This window comes from Tetranychus urticae, chromosome 3, assembly GCF_039701765.1.
Source record: "Tetranychus urticae isolate SD_2017Ah chromosome 3, NJAU_TeUrti_SD_1.0, whole genome shotgun sequence".
NCBI lineage: Eukaryota > Metazoa > Arthropoda > Arachnida > Trombidiformes > Tetranychidae > Tetranychus > Tetranychus urticae.
The window spans coordinates 18,677,313-18,704,136 of record NC_142960.1 but is presented as its reverse complement, the minus strand read 5'-3'; the positions used below and the strand labels follow the sequence as shown (position 1 = coordinate 18,704,136).

At 32.1% G+C, this 26,824-nt stretch overlaps 7 protein-coding genes and 1 long non-coding RNA gene across 8 annotated transcripts; 4 read left to right on the top strand and 4 right to left on the bottom strand.

Moving 5' to 3' along the window:
- Window positions 1–207: 207 nt before the first annotated feature.
- LOC107363262 (glutamate receptor ionotropic, kainate 2-like) lies at window positions 208–7,869 on the top strand. The gene is made up of 11 exons (XM_015930461.3): window positions 208–462; window positions 973–1,128; window positions 1,328–1,579; window positions 1,740–1,954; window positions 2,053–2,106; window positions 2,194–2,361; window positions 2,737–2,895; window positions 3,570–3,668; window positions 5,287–5,975; window positions 6,116–6,824; window positions 6,937–7,869. Exons 1-11 carry the CDS (start codon window positions 336–338, stop codon window positions 7,084–7,086), a joined length of 2,778 nt encoding a protein of 925 aa, XP_015785947.2. The 5' UTR covers window positions 208–335; the 3' UTR covers window positions 7,087–7,869.
- Window positions 7,870–9,212: 1,343 nt separating this feature from the next.
- Window positions 9,213–10,358, top strand: LOC107363263 (uncharacterized). Its single transcript, XR_016200112.1, has 2 exons — window positions 9,213–9,591; window positions 9,707–10,358. It is a non-coding gene; the product is annotated as an uncharacterized LOC107363263 (long non-coding RNA).
- Window positions 10,359–11,543: 1,185 nt separating this feature from the next.
- LOC107362899 (uncharacterized) lies at window positions 11,544–12,676 on the bottom strand. Its single transcript, XM_015930037.3, has 2 exons — window positions 11,925–12,676; window positions 11,544–11,835 (listed from the first exon to the last, which is right to left on the bottom strand). The coding sequence occupies exons 1-2, from the start codon at window positions 12,430–12,432 to the stop codon at window positions 11,594–11,596; spliced, it is 750 nt and encodes a 249-aa protein (XP_015785523.1). The 5' UTR covers window positions 12,433–12,676; the 3' UTR covers window positions 11,544–11,593.
- Window positions 12,677–12,940: 264 nt separating this feature from the next.
- Window positions 12,941–14,118, bottom strand: LOC112538959 (uncharacterized). The gene is made up of 2 exons (XM_025161048.2): window positions 13,259–14,118; window positions 12,941–13,163 (listed from the first exon to the last, which is right to left on the bottom strand). The coding sequence occupies exons 1-2, from the start codon at window positions 14,057–14,059 to the stop codon at window positions 13,005–13,007; spliced, it is 960 nt and encodes a 319-aa protein (XP_025016816.2). The 5' UTR covers window positions 14,060–14,118; the 3' UTR covers window positions 12,941–13,004.
- A 3,693-nt stretch (window positions 14,119–17,811) lies between these two features.
- LOC112539833 (uncharacterized) lies at window positions 17,812–19,440 on the bottom strand. The gene is made up of 2 exons (XM_025162626.2): window positions 18,333–19,440; window positions 17,812–18,251 (listed from the first exon to the last, which is right to left on the bottom strand). Exons 1-2 carry the CDS (start codon window positions 19,284–19,286, stop codon window positions 18,108–18,110), a joined length of 1,098 nt encoding a protein of 365 aa, XP_025018394.1. The 5' UTR covers window positions 19,287–19,440; the 3' UTR covers window positions 17,812–18,107.
- Window positions 19,441–20,255: 815 nt separating this feature from the next.
- LOC107370686 (uncharacterized) lies at window positions 20,256–24,443 on the top strand. The gene is made up of 5 exons (XM_025162625.2): window positions 20,256–20,441; window positions 23,624–23,665; window positions 23,733–23,753; window positions 23,827–23,889; window positions 23,950–24,443. Exons 1-5 carry the CDS (start codon window positions 20,292–20,294, stop codon window positions 24,193–24,195), a joined length of 522 nt encoding a protein of 173 aa, XP_025018393.1. The 5' UTR covers window positions 20,256–20,291; the 3' UTR covers window positions 24,196–24,443.
- A 571-nt stretch (window positions 24,444–25,014) lies between these two features.
- Window positions 25,015–26,036, top strand: LOC107363220 (coiled-coil domain-containing protein 97). The gene has a single exon (XM_015930414.3). The coding sequence runs from the start codon at window positions 25,015–25,017 to the stop codon at window positions 25,909–25,911; it is 897 nt and encodes a 298-aa protein (XP_015785900.2). The 3' UTR covers window positions 25,912–26,036.
- LOC107363221 (mitochondrial import inner membrane translocase subunit Tim21) lies at window positions 26,007–26,740 on the bottom strand. The gene has a single exon (XM_015930415.3). It carries the CDS (start codon window positions 26,707–26,709, stop codon window positions 26,071–26,073), a length of 639 nt encoding a protein of 212 aa, XP_015785901.2. The 5' UTR covers window positions 26,710–26,740; the 3' UTR covers window positions 26,007–26,070.
- Window positions 26,741–26,824: the final 84 nt, after the last annotated feature.

The following is a 26,824-nucleotide window of genomic DNA, read 5'->3' as shown; positions in this document are numbered from 1 at the left end:
CAAAAACTCATTGACAAAGTTGGTGGAATCTGTTTGAGATGAATTTTTGGAGATGATTCAAAATAGACAGAAAGATTTTTCATCATCTTTCCTCTTCATTTTATTCTCAATTTTACTTTCATCTAACTGTCTTTTATGTCTTCCGTTTTCCTCTGTCTGTCTTTGTCTCCCTTTCAACGATGGAAGATGCTGCACCAAAAGCGTAACTCTAAATGTACTTCGAGAAATGATGAGGATAAGGGAAGAATCGGATGAAAGTTTTCTTTTGTTGGATAACCAAAAATACACATTATGGTTAAAGTATCAAAACAGAATGAGATAACCAAAATTTAACCATGTTCAACCTCTATTGTAATAAAGACAGTACAATTAAACAAATGAATTTTCAAATAATTGGTAAATTTTTACTCCTTTTAACTGTGATTCAATCTGGATTTGGATTACCTGAAACCTTGAACATTGGTAAGTAACCCTTTTAATATTTCTTGCATTAGAGTTGTCTAAAAGTTGAATCTTTAGTATCTCTAATATGGAAACATGAGATTAACTAATTACTGAGCTTCAAAATGATCCAACTTGATAGCAATATAAGTTAGTTAAGGGTTCTAAATGCTTTGTTTTACAAAATGTGATTCATCAGGTTATCTCTAGTAAGCTCTGTTAGCGTCTTTTAGCAAAGTAAAGACACTTGTAACAGTTTCTAATTTAACACAGTGACTCAGATCGTCAGATCCCAGATTTAGTCAGTTTTTAGCTCAAGTAATTGTTGACACATCAGGTTAACAGGTTAACTTGTTTGGAAAATCTTGATCTGGATTCTGTAACAAACTCTGTGTCATCAATATCATTCACTATTTGATCATCTTTCACTGTCTTTGTTGTTTTATTTTCTTATCAACACATTTCGATTCAATCAAGATAACTCTTTACACTTTAACGTCATTTTTCTTTGTTTTGTTGCTTTCGGTTTAGGCGGTTTGTTCACTGTTAACTCATTGGATCAAGATTTAGCTTTTCAAGTTGCCATCCAAAAGGTTTTAAATGATTTTAACCGATTTTCATCAGCCACAGTCCAAGGAATTAAGTACAATGTTTCATACTTTGATAGTTATCAGGCTCAATCAAATGGTAAGCATTTTATCTAGTTATAATATCATCTGCATAACTTATTTTCCTGTTCAAATTTCATCCCGTCTTGACTTATTAAATTGACTAATGGCTTTATCTTCTCACCGTCTTTCTATAATCATCTGCCAACTATCGACCATTTCACTATCATCTCCATCTCTTCTTTAAATTGACTTATTGATTGGTCTGATGTGTTAAGTGTGTAAACTGCTGCAGGAACAAGTAGCAGCTATTATTGACACTACGAGTTCACCTTGTTCTCATCATATTGAAGCAATTTGTGATAATTATGAGATACCTCATATTCGGACCCGTTATGATTGGAGACAATCAATGGGCACCTTTTCAATTAATCTGTATCCTCATCCACTTCGTATAGCTCATGCCACTATAGACTTAATCATTGAACTTGGATGGAAAGAGTTTGCTGTTTTATTTGAAGATGATGAAGGTAATATTCGTGATTTGAAGAATCCTTTTTTGATAATGTTTTGTTTTTTTTCAATCTCCTGATCCAACAAGAAACCTGCTTAAATTAATTGACTTTTGCTTCTTCTTTTATTTCAAATCAAAATCTTCAACTCTTCAAATACCAATCGTGTAATTGGTAGACACTGCGTTTGTCAATGAATTATTCAAGGAAACACAAAAGGAATATGAACAAATGATTGGTTTCCCTGTTAATCGTCTTGATTGGACAATTGGTGTTTACCAGTTCTCATCAGTTGACTCGTACCGAGATACTTTTGGCTTGGTCCGACGGAGTCAGTACAAGAATATAATTCTTCATGTTAAATCTGACAATTTATATGATGCACTTAAGCAGGTATTTTCTTAAGATCTTCCCACAATTTTTAAACCTGATATCATAACATGAATCTAAGAAACGTTTGCTGATTAAACTTCATCTCTTTTCATCATCAGGGCCAACAAATCGGATTAATGACAGATGAATACAGTTTTATCCTTACTTCCTTGGTGAGTGGTCAACATAGAGATAAAAGTTATTACAATCATCTGACAAACGAAAAGTGAATTAATGCATTGTTTCACATACTTTTCTAGGATCTCCATGCCATTGACCTGAAAGATTTTAAGTACAGTGGAGCTAAAATACATTCCTATAGGATAGTAGACACAAACAGTGAAGAATCTCGTCAATTTATTCACGATTGGGAAAACCTGGCCCAAGAGATGGGAATTGAACCGTCGGAAACATCGAACAACTTTAAGGTTAAATTGAAATGCCGTCAATTTAAGTTAATGAAATGCAATCACAACATAGACCAGAAACAATGATGACATTACAAGTTGTTGTTGCAGTTGCCGTTTAAACCTCACAGTCTATTATTATGTTAATTGATGTTTGAAAATAAACACCATAATAGACGAAATGGTTGTTAGCAGTTAAAATTTTTTCATATTATCAGTGAAGCTTTCTAGTTTTACGCAATATAACACATTAATAGCTGGAAAAGATTATGATCTATGTTAATATGCAATTCCTTTTATTATTTCAGTTTCTAAGTGGTTTAATGATTTTCTAATATTCGTATTCTTTTCTCTTCTTCTTCTTCTTCTTCTCTTTTTTTTTCTTCCTTTACTCAGACAGAGACTGGATTAGTTTATGATGCTGTGCTTCTTGTTTCAAATGCCATCAAGGAAGCTGAAAAAACTATGCAAGTCGAACCAACCTCACTTTCCTGCGAAGAACCACTTACCTGGTCACAAGGGACGTCAATATTAAATTTTCTTACCGCTAATCCGGTATGTCACTGTGTTTGTGTCTCTGTAGAGGTCTGATAATTAACTAATAGCTAATAGAGCTGGCGTCTAATTAAGGGATAATCGTGTGACTACTCTGGGACAAGAAACAGGGCAAGAAAAGGTTGAAAAAAAAGGAAAGTAATAAAGGGAAATTTTTGCTTTTAACTTGAACACATTTCAATTACTTGGGAATTTGCAAATTCAATGTCTGTTGAAATGTTGATGTAAAAATCAAGTTAACAACGAAACCTGAAGTTAGTCATATTGTGAGAGCGTTTCCCATCTTATTTAGCTTGTTTAAACTACTTCGTTAGATGAAAAGATAAGCTAAAATTTCATAGAGAGCATCATCCTGCTGAGAGAGCTTCTTTGTGTATCCATTGAACTGGAAAGTTGGGTTTAAAATCTCACCAAAAATTGTAGTCATATGTTTGCAATAATAAAAAAAAGGAGGAACAACCGATCGTTTGAGGAAACAAACTCAGCATGATAACATTAAAATTACTCTAATTATAGTGTTCGCTATTCACAAATACCGATAAACTTAAAACCTGAGTAGCTTGATTAGTCTTTCATCTTTTCGCAACTTCCGTTAATTATCAAAGACAATCTTACAACCATCCAACAAATTAACCTTTCACTTCTAACCCATTCAACTTAATTTCATCTTTCAGATGGATGGTGTAACTGGAAGATTATTTTTCGATGAAGAAGGCTATCGTTCCAATGTTGTCCTCCACCTGTATGAGCTTTCCAATGAAGGTTTCAATCGTGTAAGTTACAACCAAAAAAGCAACAACAACAACATTCACACATTAGAGCATTTGACTTCACCAAATTTAGTTATCAAATATCCTGTTAAATGGTTATCCTGTAAAGATTCAGGATAGATTTGATTAGATTACCAAATGTTGGTCAAAAATGAAAGATGAGCTGATTGTAATTGTTGTTGTTTCTCAATGAACTCTGATTCGAAAGCAAAAATCATTATTGGTTCGAATTTTGTTTTGCCAAATTTTTTATTCACTTTAAATGATTTCTTCCAATTACTCACTAATTGTTTTTTATTTATTGCATGTTTACTCTTCTTGGTAACAATAATGCACAATGAGGAGATGGAATGCCAAGCAAGCCAAAAACTACATTCAAAACGTTATAGAGACAAAGAGAGTAAAGCCTAAGGCTATTTTGCTAGAGGCCACAATGCCAAGTGACCACACCAAGTTGCCGAAGAAGTTTTACCTGCTCTTACCTTCATCTCTTTCTCTCTCTCTTTTCCTAATCGAGTAACTAGAAAACCTTTTTAACAATAGTAATCACAGTGATTGCTGTTACTTTTCAACCTTACCTTAAATTAAAAAATAACTCAAAAAAACCTTGCAAATCATGGCCCGGATATGGTTTTAGACTCACCTACGCAAAACTTACCTCCCATCACTTTTAACATGATCATCTTTACAGCATCTATTCACTGCTTTTATCCTACATACCTTGTGACAATTGATACTCTAACAAGCACTTTTCAAGGAGCAATAAGTTAAATGATGAAATGTTCACTTCTTCATTTATCCCGTTTCTAGTGTCAATTGACGTTAAAGTAGATCACCTTTGTTTGTATCACCATCATCATCATCATCAGCGTTGTTATCATCGCCATCATAATAATATCCTCTTATCCTAAAAACATGATCTTCAAAAGAACGAGAAGAAGCGAAGAAACAGTTTTGCATTCTTCCCTTAAAAATTCACGTCTTCATGGCTTTCATCCAAACCATTGTCATGGGTGAATTTGTAGATTTTTTTGACTGAAAGAAAAAATTATCATGAAAATTTTACTTTCAAAAGCAACTCTTGCCAAAGTAGGTAGATGAAGATAACGCTGATGATATTGATGATGAATCCACGTTCAGTAAAAATAACATAACACCTATTGTGATGATATTAACCACACGTGTATACCTGACGGACTTAGGAAATTAAATATAAAAATCATTCGCAATCAATAGCAATTAAAATGATTAAGGAGATGGAAATTGTGATTTTTTTCAGACAAACAGACGTTTATATTTGAATTTTTGATTCATTACATGATAGTTGTATTATTTCCTGTGATTAGATACTTAATTTTTTAACTGGTGTATGATTGAGTAGGAACACACATATTTAAGCTATTCAATTATGTAAACATTAACAATGAACTTTGATCTTAATTTGCTGCCTCGTTGGTGTCTACAAATGATCAAATCTGAATCACAGCCAAGATTAAAATTAATAACTTACTGTTGATTGTTTTTCCTTGTCTTGAAAAAATAACATCTTTAAATAACATTGTTTTTTGCTAATTAATTTTTCTCTTTTCTTTTTCTTTTCTCTTCTTCTTAATTTCATTAGCTGGGCTTTTGGTCAGATATCAATAAGAAAGGCCTTGAGATTGAAAATAAACAACCGAAATATTATAATCCCAGTGAAAATGCTATCAAAGACCGAATGTTGAAAGTGGTTACTGTGGAGGAAAAAGGTTACACCATGATTAAGAATGATCGGAGACCCTTGGAGGGAAATGAAAAGTATGAAGGATATGTTATCGATTTGGTTGAAGAGTTATCCAAATTTGCAGGCTTCAATTATGAGATTAGCCTGTTTGATAGTAAAGCTTATGGTGATTGTAATAAAACTAGTATGACCTGTACCGGGATGTTGGGTGAGATTACCTCTGATCGTGCACATCTTGCTTTAGTTGATTTAACTATTACTGCGGGCAGATCAGAGGTTGTTGATTTTACTCATCCATTCATCAACACTGGAATATCCGTTTTGTTTAAGAAAATAACCAAAAGTGAAACTCAATTGTTTGGCTTTTTATCACCATTCACCTATCTTGTTTGGTGTATGATTACTTTCACCATTATTGCTGTTTCCATCTCGTTCCATGTTATCGGGCGATTATCACCGTATGAGTGGGTTAATCCTTATCCATGTCGCCAAGATGAGCCAATCCTGGAAAATGATTTAACTCAGCAAAACGCTTCTTGGTTCATTGTAGCAGCTCTCATGCAACAGGGTTCCGAGATTGCACCAAGGTAATTCCATTCCTGACAGTTTTCACAGATTTTAAACGATAATCTGTACTTGATATAACTTGTAATAAAATCTCTTGATTTACAAAAATGATTGCCAATTATACCAATTGAACTAATGGTTTTCAATCTCTCATCTGCAGGACTCTATCAACTCGTTGGTTAGCCGGTGTTTGGTATTTTTTCACTCTTATCCTCGTCTCATGTTACACTGCCAATTTAGCTGCTTCTTTGACAATAGAAGATTTCAATTATCCATTTTCAAGTGCTAAGGATTTGATTACACTGGATACACCAGAAGTGCAGGCGATCAAATTTGGATGTAAAAAAAGTGGTTCAACGTTGAATTTTTTCAAAGACTCAAACGATCCAATTTACCGTGAGATTTATAATCGGATGATGGAGCATCCAGAGTGGTTGGCCAGTACAAATGATGAAGGCGAAGAGAGGGTCAGAGAAAGTGATTTTGATTATGCCTTTTTTATGGAATCAGCTACCATTGATTATAAGTTGGAACGTAATTGTTCGATAGTTAAAATTGGTGGGCTACTTGATCATAAAGGTTATGGTATAGCGGTTAAACGAAACTCACCTTTATTGCGTATCTTAAATCAAGGTTTATTAGCATTACAAGAATCTGGACAGTTAAGAGTCCTTTATGATAGATGGTGGAAACAGCGTAATGGTGGTGGTGTTTGTGCTGCTAAAGCCGATACCTCAGCAGCAGTTACATCATTTAAATTAATCAATGTTGGTGGTGCTTTTATTGTCCTCCTGATTGGTTGTGGAGTTGCACTATTAATTGCTTTCTGTGAACTATTCACTAAGTTATGGAATACATCCAATGACCCTGTAATTAATTATTCATTGATACTTTTTAAAAGTCATTTTTATTTAGGTATTTTTTACCTTAAAAATTTTATTTACACAATTATTTCTCTTTTTTCTTATATTCAACATTTAGGTATCATTTTGGGAAGGAGTTAAAAATGAATTGCGATTTGCATTTAACTTTCAATTAGCAACCAAACAGGTTACCAAAAATGAAAATCTCATCCAAAGAAGCATTTCTGAGGACAAATCATCTAAAATTTCCAATTTTTCAGCCAAATGATAAACCTGGGATGAAATTTGAGTTCTTTACAAATGATATGATTGCTACAATTAAAATATTTACAACAATTGGTTTAACAGTTAATGAATTTCCAACAGAAGGTACAGTGGGCTCAATAGGTACAGAGGGTTCAGAAGAACCAGAATGTTCAGAATCACCTGATCCTTCTAAATATTCTTCATCACCACTTGTCTCACCATCATCACCACTTGTTTCACTATCATAGCCATCTTCATCATCACCAGAGTCCAAGTTATATCGACGATGTGGTGGAAGAGTATCATTAACTTTAAGGTGATCAGAAGAGGCTATCATTTTTAACTTTGTTATAAGATGGAATAACGAAGGTTGTGTTGAATCACTGTCGTCATGTGTTGAAGGTGCATCCTTAGAATCACAATAAACAAAATTCACTAAATCACCTGTTAACCATAAAGTCAATATTATCACAGTATACACTTTTAATTCACTGTTTGTCATATTTTTGAGTTAAACATATTCCATTAATACGTCTGTGAAAATTGTTTGCAACAAAAGTAAGATTTGTGTTTAAACTTTTTACTCTCACAGTTTTAGCTTTTTGTGAAGTTTCTCACTGAACAACTTGTAAGAGAAGAAGAATTTTTCTCAACTTTTCTTCTCTCTCCCTCTTTCTTTCTCCTGGCTCCATCTGGCCAAAAAAAGCCCAAAGTACGGTTAGACTGTAAAAATCGCAGAGTCATAAAAACATGTTTCTTAAAGTGCCTATTAATTAATTAATTAAAATTATATTAACCAACCAAATTCATTTTTTCATTTAAATACAGAGTAGTTTTGAAATACCATTAGCTGATTGTCACCATTTTACTTGTAATCCAAGTTATTCCGTTATTATTCATACCTTAATATTAACGTTTTAAAAAAATAATCGAAGGTCTCGACCAATAAAAACAACAAGCTGATAAAATCATGAAATGCTTAAAGAATTAAATCCAAAGTAATGTGTTTTCAAGATTTAATCGTTTTCTCAGTTAGCAAAGAAATATTTAATCTGAAAGAATAATTTATGGAATCAAAGGAGAGAATAAAGAAACAAATGCCAAATGGAGTCAAATTGAGATGGACAAGTCAAGTTTATTGGATATCCAATATTGTTTAAAATGATGGTCCACAATAACTGTAACACTTCAATGTAAAATACAATCTAAATTAACCAACAACTGTATTAAATAAGGATAAAGTGCAGGTAAAAAAAGGAAAAGCCAAAAGGTAAGCAAATACAAATAAAATCCATTGATACATAAAAACTAAAACGAGTTACTTAAGTTGTAAGCCTTACGCCAACAAATCCAGTTGAGTCTATTTTTGCTTTTATTTTTTAAGACTGATAAATCTATATTTTTCCCTTCTGATGAAACAATATACTGTCAATCATTAATAAATCTACTTTTAATTACAGTTTCGGTGTTAAAATGGTGAGCTTCCGTAAACTGGTTTGGAATAAAAAAGAATGTCTTTGGATTTTGGCGACATTTGCTTGTTAAAATAAGCCCTTATGCTAAACCGTATCCAGATTTAGATTGATGATTAGTAATTAAGGAATCAAGGAGTGGACAAATAAATGCGTACTTGATGATGAAGATAATAATGACGAAAGGTCGCCTTAATAATAGGGCAAAAGGTTTGAAAGAAAAAGGTCAAAGTTTGGAATGTCAAGTCTCAAAGGAAAAGACGATGACCAAGAAGCCAAAGAGTAGTAATAAGGATAATAAGAGGTTATACCTGTTGAAGTGTAAGATATGAAAAATAAACATTGTGACAAGCCTAAGAAAATCTTTAAAGTAGGTAAAGGTTACCTGTTAAATGGTGAAAGGTAAAAGTTGAAAAGGATTTAACATCAACAAGGAAACAAGCAGCAGCAGCAAAAAAAGTAAGAGTAAGGATTGAAAGGTAAAGGTAAGAAACCAAATTGTCTTGAATCAATCTTTTAACTCGCCAAAACTAGCCTTTTGTATTTCACAGTGAAACTTAATAACAAAGAGCTTGTTTTAAGTCCATAGTAAAGTTGCCAAAAAATAAACCAGGTCACAATGGACCTAAGCCGGAAAAAATATTTCTTTTCATTGCTTTCCTTTTCTCTCTCTTTCTCTCTCCTTTTTACCTCAATCTTCGCCAATCTTTTCCATCTTTTTCATCTCCTTCGCCTTCGCCTTCATCTTTTCATTTTCATCTCTTATTCACCTTTGTTTTCGGCAACAAAAATCACTTTAAATATGTTAACCTTGCTTCTCAAAAAAATGTACCTGTCGTTAGTTTCTTTTTTACTTTGCCCACATATATATTTTTCATCCCTATTGTAACCTGTTACTTTACAAGTTGTTGATGGCGTTGATGAACAGGATTTAGGCATGATTAGGATGATGGTGATCTCAATTTCGATGACAGATAAACCAAATGACGGTTTCAACATTTGATTATCTAAATCCTGTAAAAATCGAACCTGTCATAATTACTCTATTAACACCGGTAAGTACAATAATTGACAAGTTTTTCATCATTTCTGGATTCTTTGCATTCTGTAAACCTGCATAACTTGTAACTTTATTTTTTCTTCTTTAACCCAAACCTGAAACTCTCATAGATTAAATACTGGTTTATACCGTCAATGGACTGGGTATGGTAAAGCCTCCACCTAGGATTGATTACAGCGAATGCCAATCATTTAATCATCAAAATCATCGCCTGTTCAGAAATTTTAGCCAAAATTTGCAGCCAATTTTGTGGATATTTACAATCAATGAATGAGATCAAATTTTGGTCTTTCAATTTTTATCTTATACTCTGGGTTTACGTTGATTTAATTGATTGGGTGTTGATTGTGAAGATCCGGGAAAGACTATTTTGACTTGATCTGATCTTCCATTTAAAATTAGGAATTTATCCAATGAATCACAAAAAATTGATTCCATGATAATGAATAATGGCAAAACTAGGATTGTCTTTTTTACCTTTTGTAATACCTTTTCGGCTCCTCTTTTTTGGTACTTTGTTAGAAGGTTGTTTCTGTTGTTATTGTTGTTGATGACTGGTTATTTACACACTCACACAGACAGAGAAGAAAAGAGAGAGAGAGAGTAAAACCCATTTTGAAAATAGACATACAGTCACACTCACACAAATACACAAATAATTGAAGAAAAAACCACTAAACTTTACCATAATAATTTATGTAAAACCTAACAATTGATGGTGAAGGAGAGGTTGCATTGAATATAAAAGACTGATTTGCTCAATGATTTGGACCAATTTTTCGTTGCTATTGAATTAAACAAGCAATTTTTGTGTACCCAAACAACGTAAGAAAGATATTTTTTCAATTGTATCGTATGAAAGTTGCAATTAATCAATGATCTATTAGAGTCAACAATGTTTTCTTGCTTGCTCTTGCTTTGTTATTCTTGCTTACTTTTGTCGTTTCATAGTTTATTCATTCAGCTATTTTATTTTGTACAACACGAACACCATTGATCATAATCTGATCATATATGGTCAGACTTTAGTTATCGTTGAAGATGTGTCTGCTTGTTATGGTAACTTCGGATGTGGATTTGGTGAAAAATGATGAACAATTAGCATAATGAAGGTTATATGATGGGAAAGATGAGAAAAATGAGTGTAAAGGTAAACACAGTAGGAGGAACAATCATGTGAGATGAAAAGGCAAAGACGAAAACAATTAGGATAAATTTAAAAATCAAAAGTAAATGTACAATGTTTAACATGTCAGTATTTTCACGTTTCACCAAATGATCGGTAAAAGGGAAGATAAAAGAAAAGGTTAATTAGCGGTTCTTAAATAAATGAAGAAAGTCTGGACAGAAAGTTAAATAATGTTATACAATGTATCACCGCAAACAATCAGTTGATATTTCCAGGTTTGTTAAGATCACAAAACACTAGTATTTGCAAACGAACCGGATTTATATAATATGTGACTTCATTTAAAAAAAATTTCTCTGAAAATTCTTGTCTAGTCTCGGTTAAGATATTTATCATTTATGAACTCTGAAGTAATTAAGTGACGATCGTTTCAATTATGTCAAACATGTAATTGGTTGCATTAATCATATTCATTTGACTTGTTTTGATAATTTTTTCTCACCGAAATACAAATCGGAAAAAACGAATCGGAAATATTTGAGTGCCGTCCGGAAAATATAATTTAACAATCCTAACCAATTAACCTTAAGGAATCAAAGTGATACTGTTCAATGTATTACATACTGAATAATTATCGAGGTAGAAGACAGCTGTGAATATCACTGCACTAATATTTATGCTTTAGACTCTAAATTGATTGTCGAGAGTATTTTTGGTGGAGTGATATGACATTTACTCTACACCAATAATTTGTTATAATTTTTAATGTCTATAACCAAGTGGAATCGACGAAACGAAAACAGGTCCATGGTGGAATGTGTGACAATAAATTTACTTTAATTGTTATAAAAGTATAATTTGCTCCGGTTTATGTTTGACTCGAACTACTCATCCTTTTTTTATTTAATTCATGCTTTTGACTTTCAATGTGATGTTTTATAACGGATAGTTTTTTATGATTAAGGATCTCTCCACAAGCTTTACAGTGTAATACATTATTAATTTCGTAAAAAGTTTCATCTCGATATCTTTGTACTCGGGCGAAAGCGGACGTTCTTTGCATGATAGATCTACGTTTAACTCCAGGAAGCTGGTTACTGGTCAAAGGTTCTGGAATGAAGAGTGAAAATGATGATAAGTATACAATCGTCTTTGAAATGTAACGTAATTTGTATTCTTTTTCAATATCAATTTCTTACCAAGCATTAACTGAGATATATTTGCCGTTTCAGTGACAGTCACCATAGGCACATCATGATGTGGAGAGGAATCGTGAAGATGAGTATCTCGATTGTCAGCTGTGATAATATTGTCTGGTTCGTTCTCAATTGGATTCTGGTCTCGATGTCTTTGTACAACGTCGGTTAAACCTTTAATCTTGAGAGTTTCAGCAGTTTTAAGGACAGAGCCCAGCTGACTTTGAGTAACATTGATTTCACCTTTGTACATAAAGTCTATAGTTGCCTTGAGATCGACAAATCGTATATCCTTCAGGATAACAATCGGATGTTTACACGGATTTGAAATAAAAAGGCTCTGGAAGAAGGGACTGCATGCGGCTAGAATCATTTTATGAGCTTTCAGACTGGCTCCTTCACATGCAATAGTAACATCTACCATACTTTCATTAAGAAGCATGTTATGAAATACATCACTTAAGTTAGTATGGAAATTATTCCATTTAAGACAAAACTGCGGCTCAGTCATTTTGAAAATAAAGGCACAAACTAAAAACACAATAAGCACAAATCACACAAAAAACAGACGAAAAGCATAATTTGTTTACCAGCTGGTTAAAGTTAAACTTGAAGTTAGCCGGCTAAACTGCCATCTATTGATCTTGAAAGACAACATCTTTTACTGAAAACGCATTAAAATGTAAATCAACGCTAATTGTTTCTAATCACGAAGTCATTGTGTTTTATGTAATTACTTCCTATTTGATGCAACTGTATTCATTGATCTTCGTTAAATTGAAAAATGGATTACTTTTATTCGTTAACACAACAAAAACAACTCAGTAGTAATTAAACCGAGTGAGCCTTTTCTTGATATTTGGTCACAACAAAGACAAATTGTAAAACCCTTCAGTGACTCCACATCGTTAAAATGTTAATTACATTTTTGCCGTTCTGCAATGATATACTTGGCAATAAAGTACTCTTGTTTTTCTGTGATAATTAAGTATGTAATAATTATGGACCTGATGAAAGCAACCAAATATAAAGTGTGTCAAAATCAAAGTGATAATGATAATTCTGTCAACATGAATTTGCATTTCAAAGATGGTCCATTTGAGTGAAAAGACTTGGTAAACCTAAACCTAAAGTCAATGCAATTGTGAGAATGGTTGACACAAAGTTGGTTGTTATAATACATAATCCACCAAAAGTGAAGCCAACGTCATGTTGATTTATTCGCATCAAGAAAAAGTTAACCTGTACGAGGATAGAGCCAGAATTAAGCAAAAACTCCAAAATATCCTTATAGCCGTAAAAAGGATAATTAACAGTTAAAAATTGACGCAACATACCTCATGAATGAACTCATTAGTTTTATTTTTCATCAATGTGAATGAATAGACTTTGTCATAGACAGAGATTGACAGTTTGTTAATACGGACCAGATAATAAGTCACTACAGCTACGTAAGCTGATTCACCAATGAACCTTATAAAGTTACCGGCAGGTGAACCATTGGCTACATAAAAGAAGCGACCAAAAAGCGTCAAACAATAGCCAGTGTAATAAACATAGAAACCAAATATCAAATATCTGTTGAACTTATCGATTTGGCGAGTAGCTATTATTGCTTTCATGTAAACCGAACGAATGGACATTAACACGTTATGATTACTTCCGATGATATGCAAATTGGTCTGATAATGTAACAAGTGGTTATCAATAACAATAAATACAGATTGTAGATACATGCAAGATTCAATTATAAAATGGACAGTTGAAAGCCAGGTGAAAGTTGCAAGGAAGCGTATTCCATGTAAAATAATATTGGAATAGTTTAAAGTTGCAAAATCACTTAGCATTGTTTTCAGATCGCTCCTGATAATATCAGACGTACATTCATATGCAAACATACAGGCCAACATTTTCAATATTGTACTTTGACTTATATTTATGTGCTCATTTGCCACAAAAGAATTGTTATCGAGTATTTCATGTAATGTCTCCATGAACTGTGCATACAACGATCGACAGTAAAAGGCGTGAATAAGAACCAAGCAGTTGTATCCGATGTAAAATGTATTCCAAAGGCTTTCAAATTTGACTAAATTGTTGTTCAGTAAATAAAATGATGAAGAGTCAAATAAAAACATATACGTTGGATAAAAAAATCTCACCAAGTATAAAAATATTAAAAATGCATAAAGAAACTGTGAAAGTCTGTCTTTCTGTAAAATCGCTTTAATGATGATGCTTGATGGACTTGAAATAGTCGTTGATTGGTTCCAATGTCTTATTTCTGGCATGGTGTGAAATAATTACTAAATTATAAATTGCTTCAATACTAATGCTAAAAACTAAAAATTGAACTTGAAATGAACTCAGTTTTGAATTACAAATGAATCTTCAGCCAAATGTTTTCCAGAGCCAATAATGCACAATAGTTTAGACTTTGAACAAGAGACAGATAATGATTTATTAATATTGTAACCATAATATAAATAGTATAAAAGTGTAAAAGGTAACAAAGTAACCTTTTTGGAAAAATGAAAATAATAAAATTAATTCTGTCAATAGCTGTCAGAAAATGGCACAAAGCATTCAATCTTAAATAACTTAATCTTAAAGACTATTTGAAATAAGACGTTGCCATAGTTCAATGTAAATGTCCTTTGTTCATTTATATCTTTGTTTCTTTGCACAAAATGCCCGTTGTAACTTGAATTATAAAAATCAAAATTAATCGATTGTCGAAATCAATACGGAATAGATTCAGCTGTGAACAAATTCCATGTAAGTCGAGCAACTGTTGCCCGAATAATACAAAACAAAAAAATGATTGAAGAACGAGTTTAACAAGGAAAATGGTTGTCCGTTTTTGAACAAAAGTTCATACAGAGAACTGACAGTAATTGAGATTCGCCTGAAATAGATTACCAATAAGCACAAATCACCCGATAAACAGACGAAAAGCATAATTTGTTTCATCAGCTGGTTAAAGTTGACCCAAAGTTCGTCGACTAACTTCTATTGATCTTGAAAGACAACATCTTTCAATGAAAACGCATTAAAATGTAAATCACAGTGATTGAGCGTGTTTAATTACAACAATTTGGACTGATTTACAATAATGTTAACAACATGTCACCCAAGCAAGGCTTAATCACAATTACAGACCAATCAGTAGCAAATTCACTTTCAACCCAAACCTCAACCAGTAACACCGTTTTGCCTTACTAACATTCGGACCTTAACAATGTTAAAAAATATTATTAATTTTTCTCTTAACTTTCCTATTACAATATTATCAGCAACAATTATGTTGATTGCTCTAACAGATACATTCTTGTTACCCAAAATGACGACCAGATTCTGCTACAATTCACCAAAACAACCCGAGTTAGCGTAAGTAATCTTGATCTTAACCCAACAACAAATCTAATTTTACAATTTGCATTTCAAAGATGTAGTTGCAGTTAAGTAAAAAGACTTGGTAAACCTAAACCTAAAGTCAATGCAATAGTGAGAATGGTTGACACAAAGTTGGTTGTTATAATACACAATCCACCAAAAGTGAAGCCAACGTCATGTTGATTTATTCGCATCAAGAAAAAGTTAACCTGTACGAAAAAGAAATGTTACTATTAATAGAAACCAATAAGATCATAAGAGACTACAAAAGGCAAAACGTTCAAAATATCCTTATAACCACAACGGACTAATAAAAACGGATTGTAGTTTAGTTGAAAAATTGATGAAACATACCTCATGAATGAACTCATTGGTTTTATTTTTCATCAATGTAAATGAATAGACTCTATCATAGACAGAGATTGACAGTTTGTTAATACGGACCAGATAATAAGTCACTACAGCAACGTAAGCTGATTCACCAATGAACCTTATAAAGTTACCGGCAGTTAAACCATTCGCTACATAAAAGAAGCGACCAAAAAGCGTCAAACAATATCCAGTGTAATAAACATAGAAACCAAATATGAGATATCTGTTGAATTTATCGAGTTGGCGAGTAGCTATTATTGCTTTCATGTAAACCGAACGAATGGACATTAGAACGTTATGATTACTTCCAATGATATGCAAATTGGATTGATAATATTCCAAATATTTATCAATAACAATAAATACAGATTGTAGATACATGCAAGATTCAATTATAAAATGAACAGTTGAAATCCAATAGAAAATTGAAAGAAACATTATTCCATGATAAATTATATTGAAATAGTTTAAAGTTGCAAAATCATCCAGCATTTTTTTTGGACCGCTCTTGATGATTTCAGCTGTAAATTCATATACGCAAATGAATGCACACATTTTCAACATTGTACTTTGACTTTTAATTATGTGCTCATTTGCCACAAACTCATTGTAATCGAGTATTTCATGTAATGTCTCCATGAACTGTGTATACAATTTTCGAGCATAAAAGGCGTGAATAAGAACCAAGCAGTTGTATCCAATGTAAATGCATTCCAAAGGCTTTCAAATTTGACTAAATTGTTGTTGAGTAAATAAAGTGATGCAGAGTCAAATAACACCATATACGATGTAATGAAAAATCTCACCATACATATGAGTATTAAAACAGGATAAAGAAACTGCGAAAATCTGTCTTTCTGTAAAATCGCTTTACTAAAGATGCTTGTTGGACTTGAAATTGTCGTTGATTGGTGGCCAATTCCTTCTTCTGACATGGTGCGAAATAATTACTTCGTATTGGATTCAATTTACAGTAATACTAATGCTAACAATTAAAACTTGGGAACTAAAACTAAAGGAACTTTTAAAGATGTGTTTGCTCTTAAATTAAAATAAGACCAGTTACATTTATTATACGCAATGAATGGCAAATATTGATTGGGAATGGCCTTTGATTGTTGAATGAACTATCACCAGGTTTCAAATAGTTCTTTAGGCAAATGTTTATCAGAAAAAAATGCACAATAGTTTAGACTTTGAATAAGAGACAGACAATGATTTATTAATATTTTAACTATAATATAAATAATAAAAAGTGTAAAAGGTTACGTTCATAACAGAGTAGTCTTTTTGAAAAAAATGAAAATAAAATTAATTCTGTCAATAGTTGTCAGAGAATGGCACAAAAATAGCATTCAGTTCTCAATATTTAGGGACGAAAAATCGAAACATTGAAGGTAAGAATTGTTGCATCAGAAGTTTAAGTTTTGATTTAAACCAGAAGAAAGATTTATCACAATAAAAGGAGTAATTCGTCAACATGTCAATGTTATGATCAGAAAAGGTTAATATTGTCCTATTTGAACAAAAGTTCATACAGAGAACTGAGAATTAAGATTCACCTGAAATTGATTACCAATAAGCACAAATCACACAGAAAAACAGACGAAAAGTATAATTTGTTTCATCAGCTTGGTTTCAGTTACCTGATGTTAGCCGGCTAATTACCATCTATTGATCTTGGAAGACAACATCTTTTACTGAAAACGCGTTAAAATGTAAATAAAAGTAATTAAGCGTGTTTACTTTTGCAGTTTAATCTTTATAATTTAATATTGCCAGTGAGTCCGATGAGTTTTAAGTTAATTTGTCCCGAAACAAGGTTTAACCACAATTACAGACCAATCACTTTCAACCCAAACTTCAACCAGTAACACTGTTTTGCGTTTCAATAAAATTTCGTACTAATAACAATTTTGAAACATCAAAGTGTTTAATTACAACAATTTGGACTGATTTACAATAATATTCTGTAAGATCGCCGAAGCAAGGTTAAATCACAATTACAGACCAACCAGTCGCAAATTCACTTTCAACCCAAACCTCAACCAGTAACACCGTTTTGCCGTTGAATAAAATTCGAACCTTAACAATGTTAAAAAAATTTATTAATTTTTCTCTTAACTTTCCAATTACAATATTATCAGCAACAATTATGTTGATTGCTCTAACAGATACATTCTTGTTACCCAAAATGACACCCAGATTCTGCTACAACTCACCAGAACCAACCCGAGTAAGCGTAAGACATCTTAATTGCAACCCATTCCAACGACAAATTTAATTTTCAATTTGCTCACGCTAATTGTTTCTAATGTTATGGACCTGAAGAAAGCAACCAAATATAAAGTCTGTCGAATCACAATGTTAATGCTAATTCTGTCATCATGAATTTGCATTTCAAAGATGTCAGTGCATTTAAGGAAAAAGACTAGGTAAACCTAAACCTAAAGTCAATGCAATAGTTAGAATGGTTGACACAAAGTTGGTTGTTATAATACACAATCCACCAAAAGTGAAGCCAACATCATGTTGATTTATTCGCATCAAGAAAAATTTAACCTGTACGAAAAAGTAATATTTAATATTAATACGTTTTCAAAAAAAAGTTTATAATTCAGTTAAAAAATTGATAAAACATACCTCATGAATGAACTCATTGGTTTTGTTTTTCATCAATGTGAATGAATAGACTCTATCATAGACAGAGATTGACAGTTTATTAATACGAACCAGATAGTAAGTCACTACAGCAACGTAAGCTGATTCACCAATGAACCTTATAAAGTTACCGGCAGTTGAGCCATTGGCCACATAAAAGAATCGACCAAAAAGCGTCAAACAATATCCAGTGTAATAAACATAGAAACCAAATATGAGATATCTGTTGAATTTATCGAGTTGGCGAGTAGCTATTATTGCTTTCATGTAAACCGAACGAATGGACATTAGAACGTGATGATTACTTCCAATGATATGCAAATTGGTCTGATAATATTCCAAGTATTTATCGATAACAATGAATACAGATTGTAGATGCATGCAAGATTCAATTATAAAATGAACAATTGAAACCCAGGTGAAAATGGAAAGAAACAATATTCCATGATAAATTATATTAAAATAGTTTGAATTTGTAAAATCATTTAGCATTGTTTTCGGATCGCTCTTGATGATTTCAGCTGTAAATTCATATACGCACATGAATGCACACATTTTCAATATTGTACTTTGACTTTTAATTATGTGCTCATTTGCCACAAACGAATTGTTATCGAGTATTTCATGTAATGTCTCCATGAACTGTGTATACAATTTTCGAGCATAAAAGGCGTGAATAAGAACCAAGCAGTTGTTACCGATGTAAAATGCATTCCAAAGGCTTTCAAATTTGACTAAATTGTTGTTCAGTAGATAAAGTGATGAAGAGTCAAATAACACCAAATACGATGTAATGAAAAATCTCACCATACATATGAGTATTAAAACAGGATAAAGAAACTGCGAAAATCTGTCTTTCTGTAAAATCGCTTTACTAAAGATGCTTGTTGGACTTGAAATTGTCGTTGATTGGTGGCCAATTCCTTCTTCTGACATGGTGCGAAATAATTACTTCGTATTGGATTCAATTTACAGTAATACTAATGCTAACAATTAAAACTTGGGAACTAAAACTAAAGGAACTTTTAAAGATGTGTTTGCTCTTAAATTAAAATAAGACCAGTTACATTTATTATACGCAATGAATGGCAAATATTGATTGGGAATGGCCTTTGATTGTTGAATGAACTATCACCAGGTTTCAAATAGTTATTTAGGCAAATGTTTATCAGAAAAAAATGCACAATAGTTTAGACTTTGAATAAGAGACAGACAATGATTTATTAATATTTTAACCAATCTATTAATAAGATGAATAATATAAAAAGTGTAAAAGGTTATGTTTATAACTTCAACAGAGTAGTCTTTTTGAAAAAAATGAAAATAAAATTAATTCTGTCAATAGTTGTCAGCAAATGGCACAAAACTAGCATTCAGTTCTCAATATTTAGGGACGAAAAATCGAAACATTGAAGGTAAGAATTGTTACATCAGAAGTTTAAGTTTTGATTTAAACCAGAACAAAGATTTATCACAATAAAAGGAGTAATTCGTCAACATGTCAATGTTATGATCAGACAAGGTTAATATTGCCCGATTTGAACAAAAGTTCATACAGAGAACTGACAGTAATTGAGATTCACCTGAAATAGATTACCAAAAAGCACAAATCACCCAAAAAACAGACAAAAAGCTTAATTTGTTTCATCAGCTTGGTTTCAGTTACCGAAAGTTAGCCGGCTAATTACCATCTATTGATCTTGAAAGACAACATCTTTTACTGAAAACGCATTAAAATGTAAATCAAAGTGATTAAGCGTGTTTACTTTTGCAGTCGAATCTTTATAATTTAATATTGCCAGTGAGTTTGATGAGTTTCAAGTTAATCTGTCCCGAAGCAAGGTTTAATTACAATTACAGACCAATCATTAGCAGATTCACTTTCAACCCCAACTCCAACCAGTAACCCCGTTTTGCCTTGCTAACATTCGAACCTTAACAATGTTAAAAAATATTATTAATTTTTCTCTTAACTTTCCAATTACAATATTATCAGCAACAATTATGTTGATTGCTCTAACAGATACATTCTTGTTACCCAAAATGACGACCAGATTCTGCTACAATTCACCAGAACCAACCCGAGTCAGCGTAAGTAATCTTGATCTTAACCAATTCCAACAACAAATTTGATTTTCAATTTGCTTACGCTAATTGTTTCTAATGTTATGGACCTGATGACAGCAACCAAATATAAAAACTGTCGAATCATAATGTTAATGATAATTCGCATTTCAAAGATGCCAGTGCATTTAAGGAAAAAGACTTGGTAAACCTAAACCCAAATTTCAATGCAATAGTGAGAATGGTTGACACAAAGTTGGTTGTTATGATACATAATCCACCAAAAGTGAAGCCAACATCATGTTGATTTATTCGCATCAAGAAAAATTTAATCTGTACGAAAGAGAAATGTTAATATTAATAGAAACCAATAAGATCATAAGAGACTAGAAAAAGGCAAAACTTTCAAAATATCCTTATAGCCATAAAAAAGATAATAGTTTAGTTGAAAAATTGATGAAACATACCTCATGAATGAACTCAATGGTTTTGTTTTTCATCAATGTGAATGAATAGACTCTATCATAGACAGAGATTGACAATTTGTTAATACGGACCAGATAATAAGTCACTACAAAAACAAAAGATGATCCCCCAATGAACCTTATAAAGTTACCGGCAGGTGAGCTATTGGCCACATAAAAGAATCGACCAAAAAGCGTCAAACAATATCCAGTGTAATAAACATAGAAACCAAATATGAGATATCTGTTGAATTTATCGATTAGCGATGGCGAGTAGCTATTATTGCTTTCATGTAAACCGAACGAATGATCATTAAAGCGTGATGATTACTTCTGATTATATGCAAATTGGATTGATAATATTCCAAGTATTCATCAATAACAATGAATACAGATTGTAGATACATGCAAGATTCAATTATAAAATGAACAATTGAAACCCAGGTGAAAATGGAAAGAAACAGTATTCCATGATAAATCATATTGAAATAGTGCAGAGTTGCAAAATCATTTAGCATTGTTTTCGGATCGCTCTTGATGATAACAGACGTACATTCATATACGCACATGAATGCACACATTTTCAATATTGTACTTTGACTTTTAGTTATGTGCTCATTTGCCACAATCGAATTGTTATCGAGTATTTCATTTAATGTCTCCATGAACTGTGCATACAATTTTCGAGCATAAAAGGCGTGAATAAGAACCAAGCAGTTATATCCAATGTAAAATGTATTCAGAAGGCTTTCAAATTTGCCTAAATTGTTGTTCAGTAAATAAAGTGATGAAGAGTCAAATAACACCATATAAGATGCATAAAAAAATCTCACCATGTATATGAGTATCAAAAATGCATGGAGAAATTGTGAAAATCTGTCTTTCTGTAAAATCGCTTTACTAATGATGCTTGATGGACTTGAAATTATCGGCGATTGGTTTCCAATTCTTTCTTCTGGCATGATGTGAAATAATTTCTTTGTCTTAAATTAAAATAAATTAGTTAAATTCGTGAAGATGAATGGCTTTCGATTGTTGAATGAACTATTACCAAGGTTTTAAATTTCAAATGAATCTTCAGGAAAATGTTTTTCAGAAAATATAATTTAGACTTTGGACAAGAGACAGTCAATGATTGATTAATATCTCAAATGCATTGCATAAATAATAAGAAAAGTGCCAAAATGTTATGTTTTTAATATCATCAAAGTAGTCATTTTATAAATAATAAAATTAATTCTGTCAATAGTTGTCAGAAAATGGCACAAAACTAGCATTCAATATTCAATATTTAGGGACAAATCTCAATCAATGGTGAATCAATTGAAGGTAAGACTGTGAAATGTTGCATTAAAAGTTTAACCAGAACAAAGATTCATCACAATAAAAGGAGTCATTCGTCAACATGTCAATGTTAAGGTAGTGCAACCAAAAATTGACACATAAATTGTTTTGCTAATTGTTCAGCAATCAGATTAGTTAGAGAATTATTTTTTTAATTTTCATTAATTGAATCCTAATAATAAGTCATAATACATCATAACTAGCTACTGTTGCTATGTTCATTCTCATGAAATCTTATGATCAGACGAGATTAATATTGTCCGTTTTTCAACAAAAGCTCATACAGAGAACTGAGAATTAAGATTCACCTGAAATAGATTACCAATAAGCACAAATCACCCAAAAAACAGACAAAAAGCTTAATTTGTTTCATCAGCTGGTGAAAGTTAACCTAAAGTTAATATTATATAGTAGTTAAAGTTAGTTAAAGCTAATTGTCATCTATTGATCTTGAAAGACATCATCTTTTACTGAAAACGCATTAAAATGTAAATCGAAGTGATTGAGCGTGTGTAATAACGACAATTTGGACTGATTTGAAATAATATTTTGTATACTAAATGTAATCTAGTCTTGGGTTTCATTGAGAATCTGAAAACCAATGTAAACATGGTTTAATTTGACCGAGTAAGTGTTTGTTTGCATAAAAAATCAGGTTGATTTGTTGAGGGTTTTCATTAAATAAATAACAATTGAATTGACCATATTTAAACAGGAAACTGGCAAAATTAAATTATTAAAAGATTGAAAAGTGAAGGTGAATCATAATGAGATTTAACAATGATCAATGTAGACAGTTAATCAACAAAATTCAGACAACACCCTAATGATTAAATGAAAGCTCAGCAAGCATCCAACAAAATTTGGGTTTAATAAATATCTTTCAACTCTACCGTCCAGATTAGCTAATTGTCCATTTATGCTTAGTTAACCTAAAAAATATTCAATTATCAAACGGAAATATATTCATTCATCTTTGTATTATATTTAATCACAGCAACAAAATCAGCAACTTTTGTAGTTGAATCGTTATAATTTAATATTGCCAGTGAGTCTGATGAGTTTTAAGTCACCGAAGCAAGGTTTAATCACAATTACAGACCAATCAGTAGCAGATTCACTTTCAACCCAAACCTCAACCAGTAACACCGTTTTGCCTTGCTACCATTCGGACCTTAACAATGTTAAAAAATATTATTAATTTTTCTCTTAACTTTCCTATTACAATATTATCAGCAACAATTATGTTGATTGCTCTAACAGATACATTTTTGTTACCCAAAATGACGACCAGATTCTGCTACAATTCACCAGAACCAACCCGAGTCAGCGTAAGAATCTAAATCTTAACCCATTCCAACAACAATCTAATTTCCCAATTTACTAATTGTCTAATTACAGAGTCAATGTGTTTTGTGTAATTACTTCCTATTTGATGCAACTGTAAGTATTCATCTTTTGCTATTTAATCAATTGAAACCCAAATCTTAATCATCTGTTTGTGTTTCAGGTTATGGGCTGTACAGGATCAGTAAGTTAACCTTTACATTTATGTCTATTTCCTTGATTGTGTTTTCATGTTTTTTACAATTTAACTCAATTAGACTGCCTTGAATGTTAACATAACAGCAACACAAGCCTTTTGCCTGATATCACAATGTTTAGGGGTAAGTTTAAGGCATTTACATCGTTTGTTTTGCTAATTTTGTGTTCATTTGTTTTTCCAGCAAATCCGTCAAACGCCAATGTTTTTAGGAAGGAAACGTCGCTCCTTGGATGATGATCAACTATCCATTGATGAGGTTAATCAAGAGAACGAAAATAACCTGATGATTGATGATCTTACCAAATCAAAATCAGATGAAATTCCAGAGATAATTGAATACAATACAGATGGAGTGAAACAACAGTTTGCCATCAAGAAAGATGTTGAAGCAACCGTTATTGATCTAATTGGCTTGGATGAGGATTAGATTCAAATTGCAGACAACTTATTGATTGCAATTCAACTATTTAGTTTCTCGTTTTTCAATCTATCTAATTACTGTCTTGAAATTTAAACAAAATTAATGTGAAATTTAAGAGGGTAAACAATTCATTTTTGCATTTCATTGAACAAATGTTATCAAACTTGCTTTATTTATCTTTTATGACACTCTGTAAGTTGATTACTGCATCACTTTGACACTTTTTACCCAATTAAAAATATCTTTCAAATGAATCATCAATATTCATGTGAAATATTAATTAGTTTATTGGAATCCATTAACCTCAAATTGCCCTGAATTTATTTACATTGGAAAATGAACTCAAATTTTTTAATTAGACAGACTAAATCAATATTTGTTGTTTTAATTGTTTGCACAGTTGAATACAATAATTTGGTTTTGTCGCAATGTAATACAAAAATGAAAATGTGATTTTAAAATTTTTATTATGAAACTAGAGCTAAGATTATCAGGTTTGATTGTTGCACCAATTAATATTTATCTGTTGACTCATAATCTCCCTGTTTGGATAGAACTTATTATTTATTATTTCTTGGAAATTTTATTAATCAAATTAATTGTAAGTCTAATAAATTAATTGCTAATTATAAATGGCAAAATTAAAAGTAAACGTTATTGGCGGGGTCTAGTAGATGGCGTTTACATTTCATTGTAAAATGAGGGAAATGATGTTTTGATTGTTTTGGTTAGTTTATATTCAATTGGTTTTTAATTTTCTGTGGTTATTTGTATTTATATGACAGTTTTTTTAATTGATTGCGTGAATTGAAGGAATTTGTCTAAATGAGTGACTCAAATGAAGAGGAAGCGCTATTCAAATCCATTCTGGGGAATCCTTCAGCTTTCATTGTTGACCAACAAAAAGATGCTCCTGAACTGTCTGATGAACAGCGACATAAAATACTCGCTGATTTGTATCAATCAAAAAAATTAATATTCCTGGTGAGATATAACAAGTTTCTGACAAAAGAGCAACTTGAGTTTATTCGAAACACATCGTTAATGGATGAAGAAGTGTTGTATTTTTTGGATAAACTGATTCCGGGTAAAAATATCAACCAGATAAAACAGAGGCGATTCACAGCATTACAAGCTTTAATAGCTGATGGAGACTATTTCAATGATAACAATATGAGAGAGAGAAATCCCTATTTATACGAGCAAATGGTTGGCAGGTATTTATCAAATCAAGAAAGAAGTAAAGTTGAAGATCAAGATCGAGATTTTAGTGATGTGCAAAGGCCACTATCAACATTCTTACTGCGACAAATGGATAAAAACCGCATAGAAGAATCAAGAATAGAGCAAAAGTATATAGATGGTGGTCAATACGATGAACATAGCAATGACAATGGTTTCTTAGAAAGAATTCAAAAATACAATCGACAAGAAGATGGCGAAGAAGAGGAGGAAGAAGAAGAAGAAGAAGAGGAAGAAGAAGAGGACGAAAATGAAAAGGCTATCAAGAACGGTAAACTTGAAGCGATTCGAGTAGCTGATCAAGAACATAAACAATATTTAAGGAAAGAGTTCACAAATATAATGTACGAAAATTTTCTCGCCGGCAGAGACTCCAGTTTCGACTACAAAACTGTCGATGATGACGATAAATATGACCCAATCAATCTAATGGACCGTGATGCTGAAGAGTCTTATTTTGATTCAGAGGAGCCAGATTAGGGTTACCCGAAATCCGTAGTTATCAAAATTTGTTATTTATGTTGGAATGTTCATTCTTGAACATTAAAATTTGTAAATATTCATTACTCCCGGTATAATCCATTAAAATATCATGTTTATTATTATTTTTGTGAAAAAAATCTACTCAGAGTTAACAAATTACAAAACTTTGATGATTTGTCTTGCTCCTAAATCAGATTGTACAACTACTGCTGAGATATAATTACCTTTACCATAATCATCGATTTCTACATAAGCTGTAGCACGACCGCGAGGACCAGAAAGTTTAAAGGCCATATTCATTTTGATTGTTCCCTCAGGTGTTTGACTGGTAACATAGGCAGGTTGATGTCGACCTCTCCTTCCCCATGTTGCTGAGCCGAAAGATTTCATATCTTTGCCAAGTAAATCAATGACTCGAGAATCTTCTTTGATTAAATCAAATGCTTTACCTTGGATTTTGGATGGCGAACTGGACGAGAAAAGCTCTTTGAAAACTGTATAACCGATGACACCAAAAAGAACCAATCCACCCGCAAAGAAACTCAGGTAGAAAATCAATTTAGTCCCATGAACAACCTTCTCGCCAACAGAAGTAGAAACCTTGTTTTTATCATCACTAGTTTCCTCGCGGTGTGTTAATGATTGTTTTGATTTACTTGACGCTTCATTCGATTGGTGACATCTAACTAAACACTGATGGTTAATTGTATACAGTAGTTTAGTGTTACTGTTAATGGATATTAATCGTGACCGAAAACAGTTTAAATTTGGAGACAAAAATCGAAGAAGAATCATGTTTATGGACAAGGTTCTTTGTAAACATACAGCTGATGCATATTATGCTTTTACTGTCTTCAGCTGGTTCACTATTTTTAAAGCTATCAGCTGGAATGAAATCACTTAAATATTT

Excerpts from the sequence above, each read along its gene's own strand:
- LOC107362899 (XM_015930037.3), bottom strand. The coding sequence starts at position 12,432 with ATGACTGAGCCGCAGTTTTGTCTTAAATGGAATAATTTCCATACTAAC. Across the intron at positions 11,836-11,924 it reads TATATCTCAGTTAATGCTTG|AACCTTTGACCAGTAACCAG; the intron begins GTAAGAAATTGA and ends TCTTCATTCCAG.
- LOC112539833 (XM_025162626.2), bottom strand. The coding sequence starts at position 19,286 with ATGTCAGAAGAAGGAATTGGCCACCAATCAACGACAATTTCAAGTCCA. Across the intron at positions 18,252-18,332 it reads CCAATGAGTTCATTCATGAG|GTTAAATTTTTCTTGATGCG; the intron begins GTATGTTTTATC and ends TTTTTCGTACAG.
- LOC107363262 (XM_015930461.3), top strand. The coding sequence starts at position 336 with ATGTTCAACCTCTATTGTAATAAAGACAGTACAATTAAACAAATGAAT. Across the intron at positions 463-972 it reads ACCTGAAACCTTGAACATTG|GCGGTTTGTTCACTGTTAAC; the intron begins GTAAGTAACCCT and ends CTTTCGGTTTAG. Across the intron at positions 1,955-2,052 it reads TATATGATGCACTTAAGCAG|GGCCAACAAATCGGATTAAT; the intron begins GTATTTTCTTAA and ends TTTCATCATCAG.
- LOC107370686 (XM_025162625.2), top strand. The coding sequence starts at position 20,292 with ATGTTAAAAAATATTATTAATTTTTCTCTTAACTTTCCAATTACAATA. Across the intron at positions 20,442-23,623 it reads CAGAACCAACCCGAGTCAGC|AGTCAATGTGTTTTGTGTAA; the intron begins GTAAGTAATCTT and ends GTCTAATTACAG. Across the intron at positions 23,754-23,826 it reads TTATGGGCTGTACAGGATCA|ACTGCCTTGAATGTTAACAT; the intron begins GTAAGTTAACCT and ends TAACTCAATTAG.
- LOC112538959 (XM_025161048.2), bottom strand. The coding sequence starts at position 14,059 with ATGTTTTTATTTGACTCTTCATCATTTTATTTACTGAACAACAATTTA. Across the intron at positions 13,164-13,258 it reads CTAATGAGTTCATTCATGAG|GTTAACTTTTTCTTGATGCG; the intron begins GTATGTTGCGTC and ends ATCCTCGTACAG.
- LOC107363221 (XM_015930415.3), bottom strand. The coding sequence starts at position 26,709 with ATGATTCTTCTTCGATTTTTGTCTCCAAATTTAAACTGTTTTCGGTCA.
- LOC107363220 (XM_015930414.3), top strand. The coding sequence starts at position 25,015 with ATGAGTGACTCAAATGAAGAGGAAGCGCTATTCAAATCCATTCTGGGG.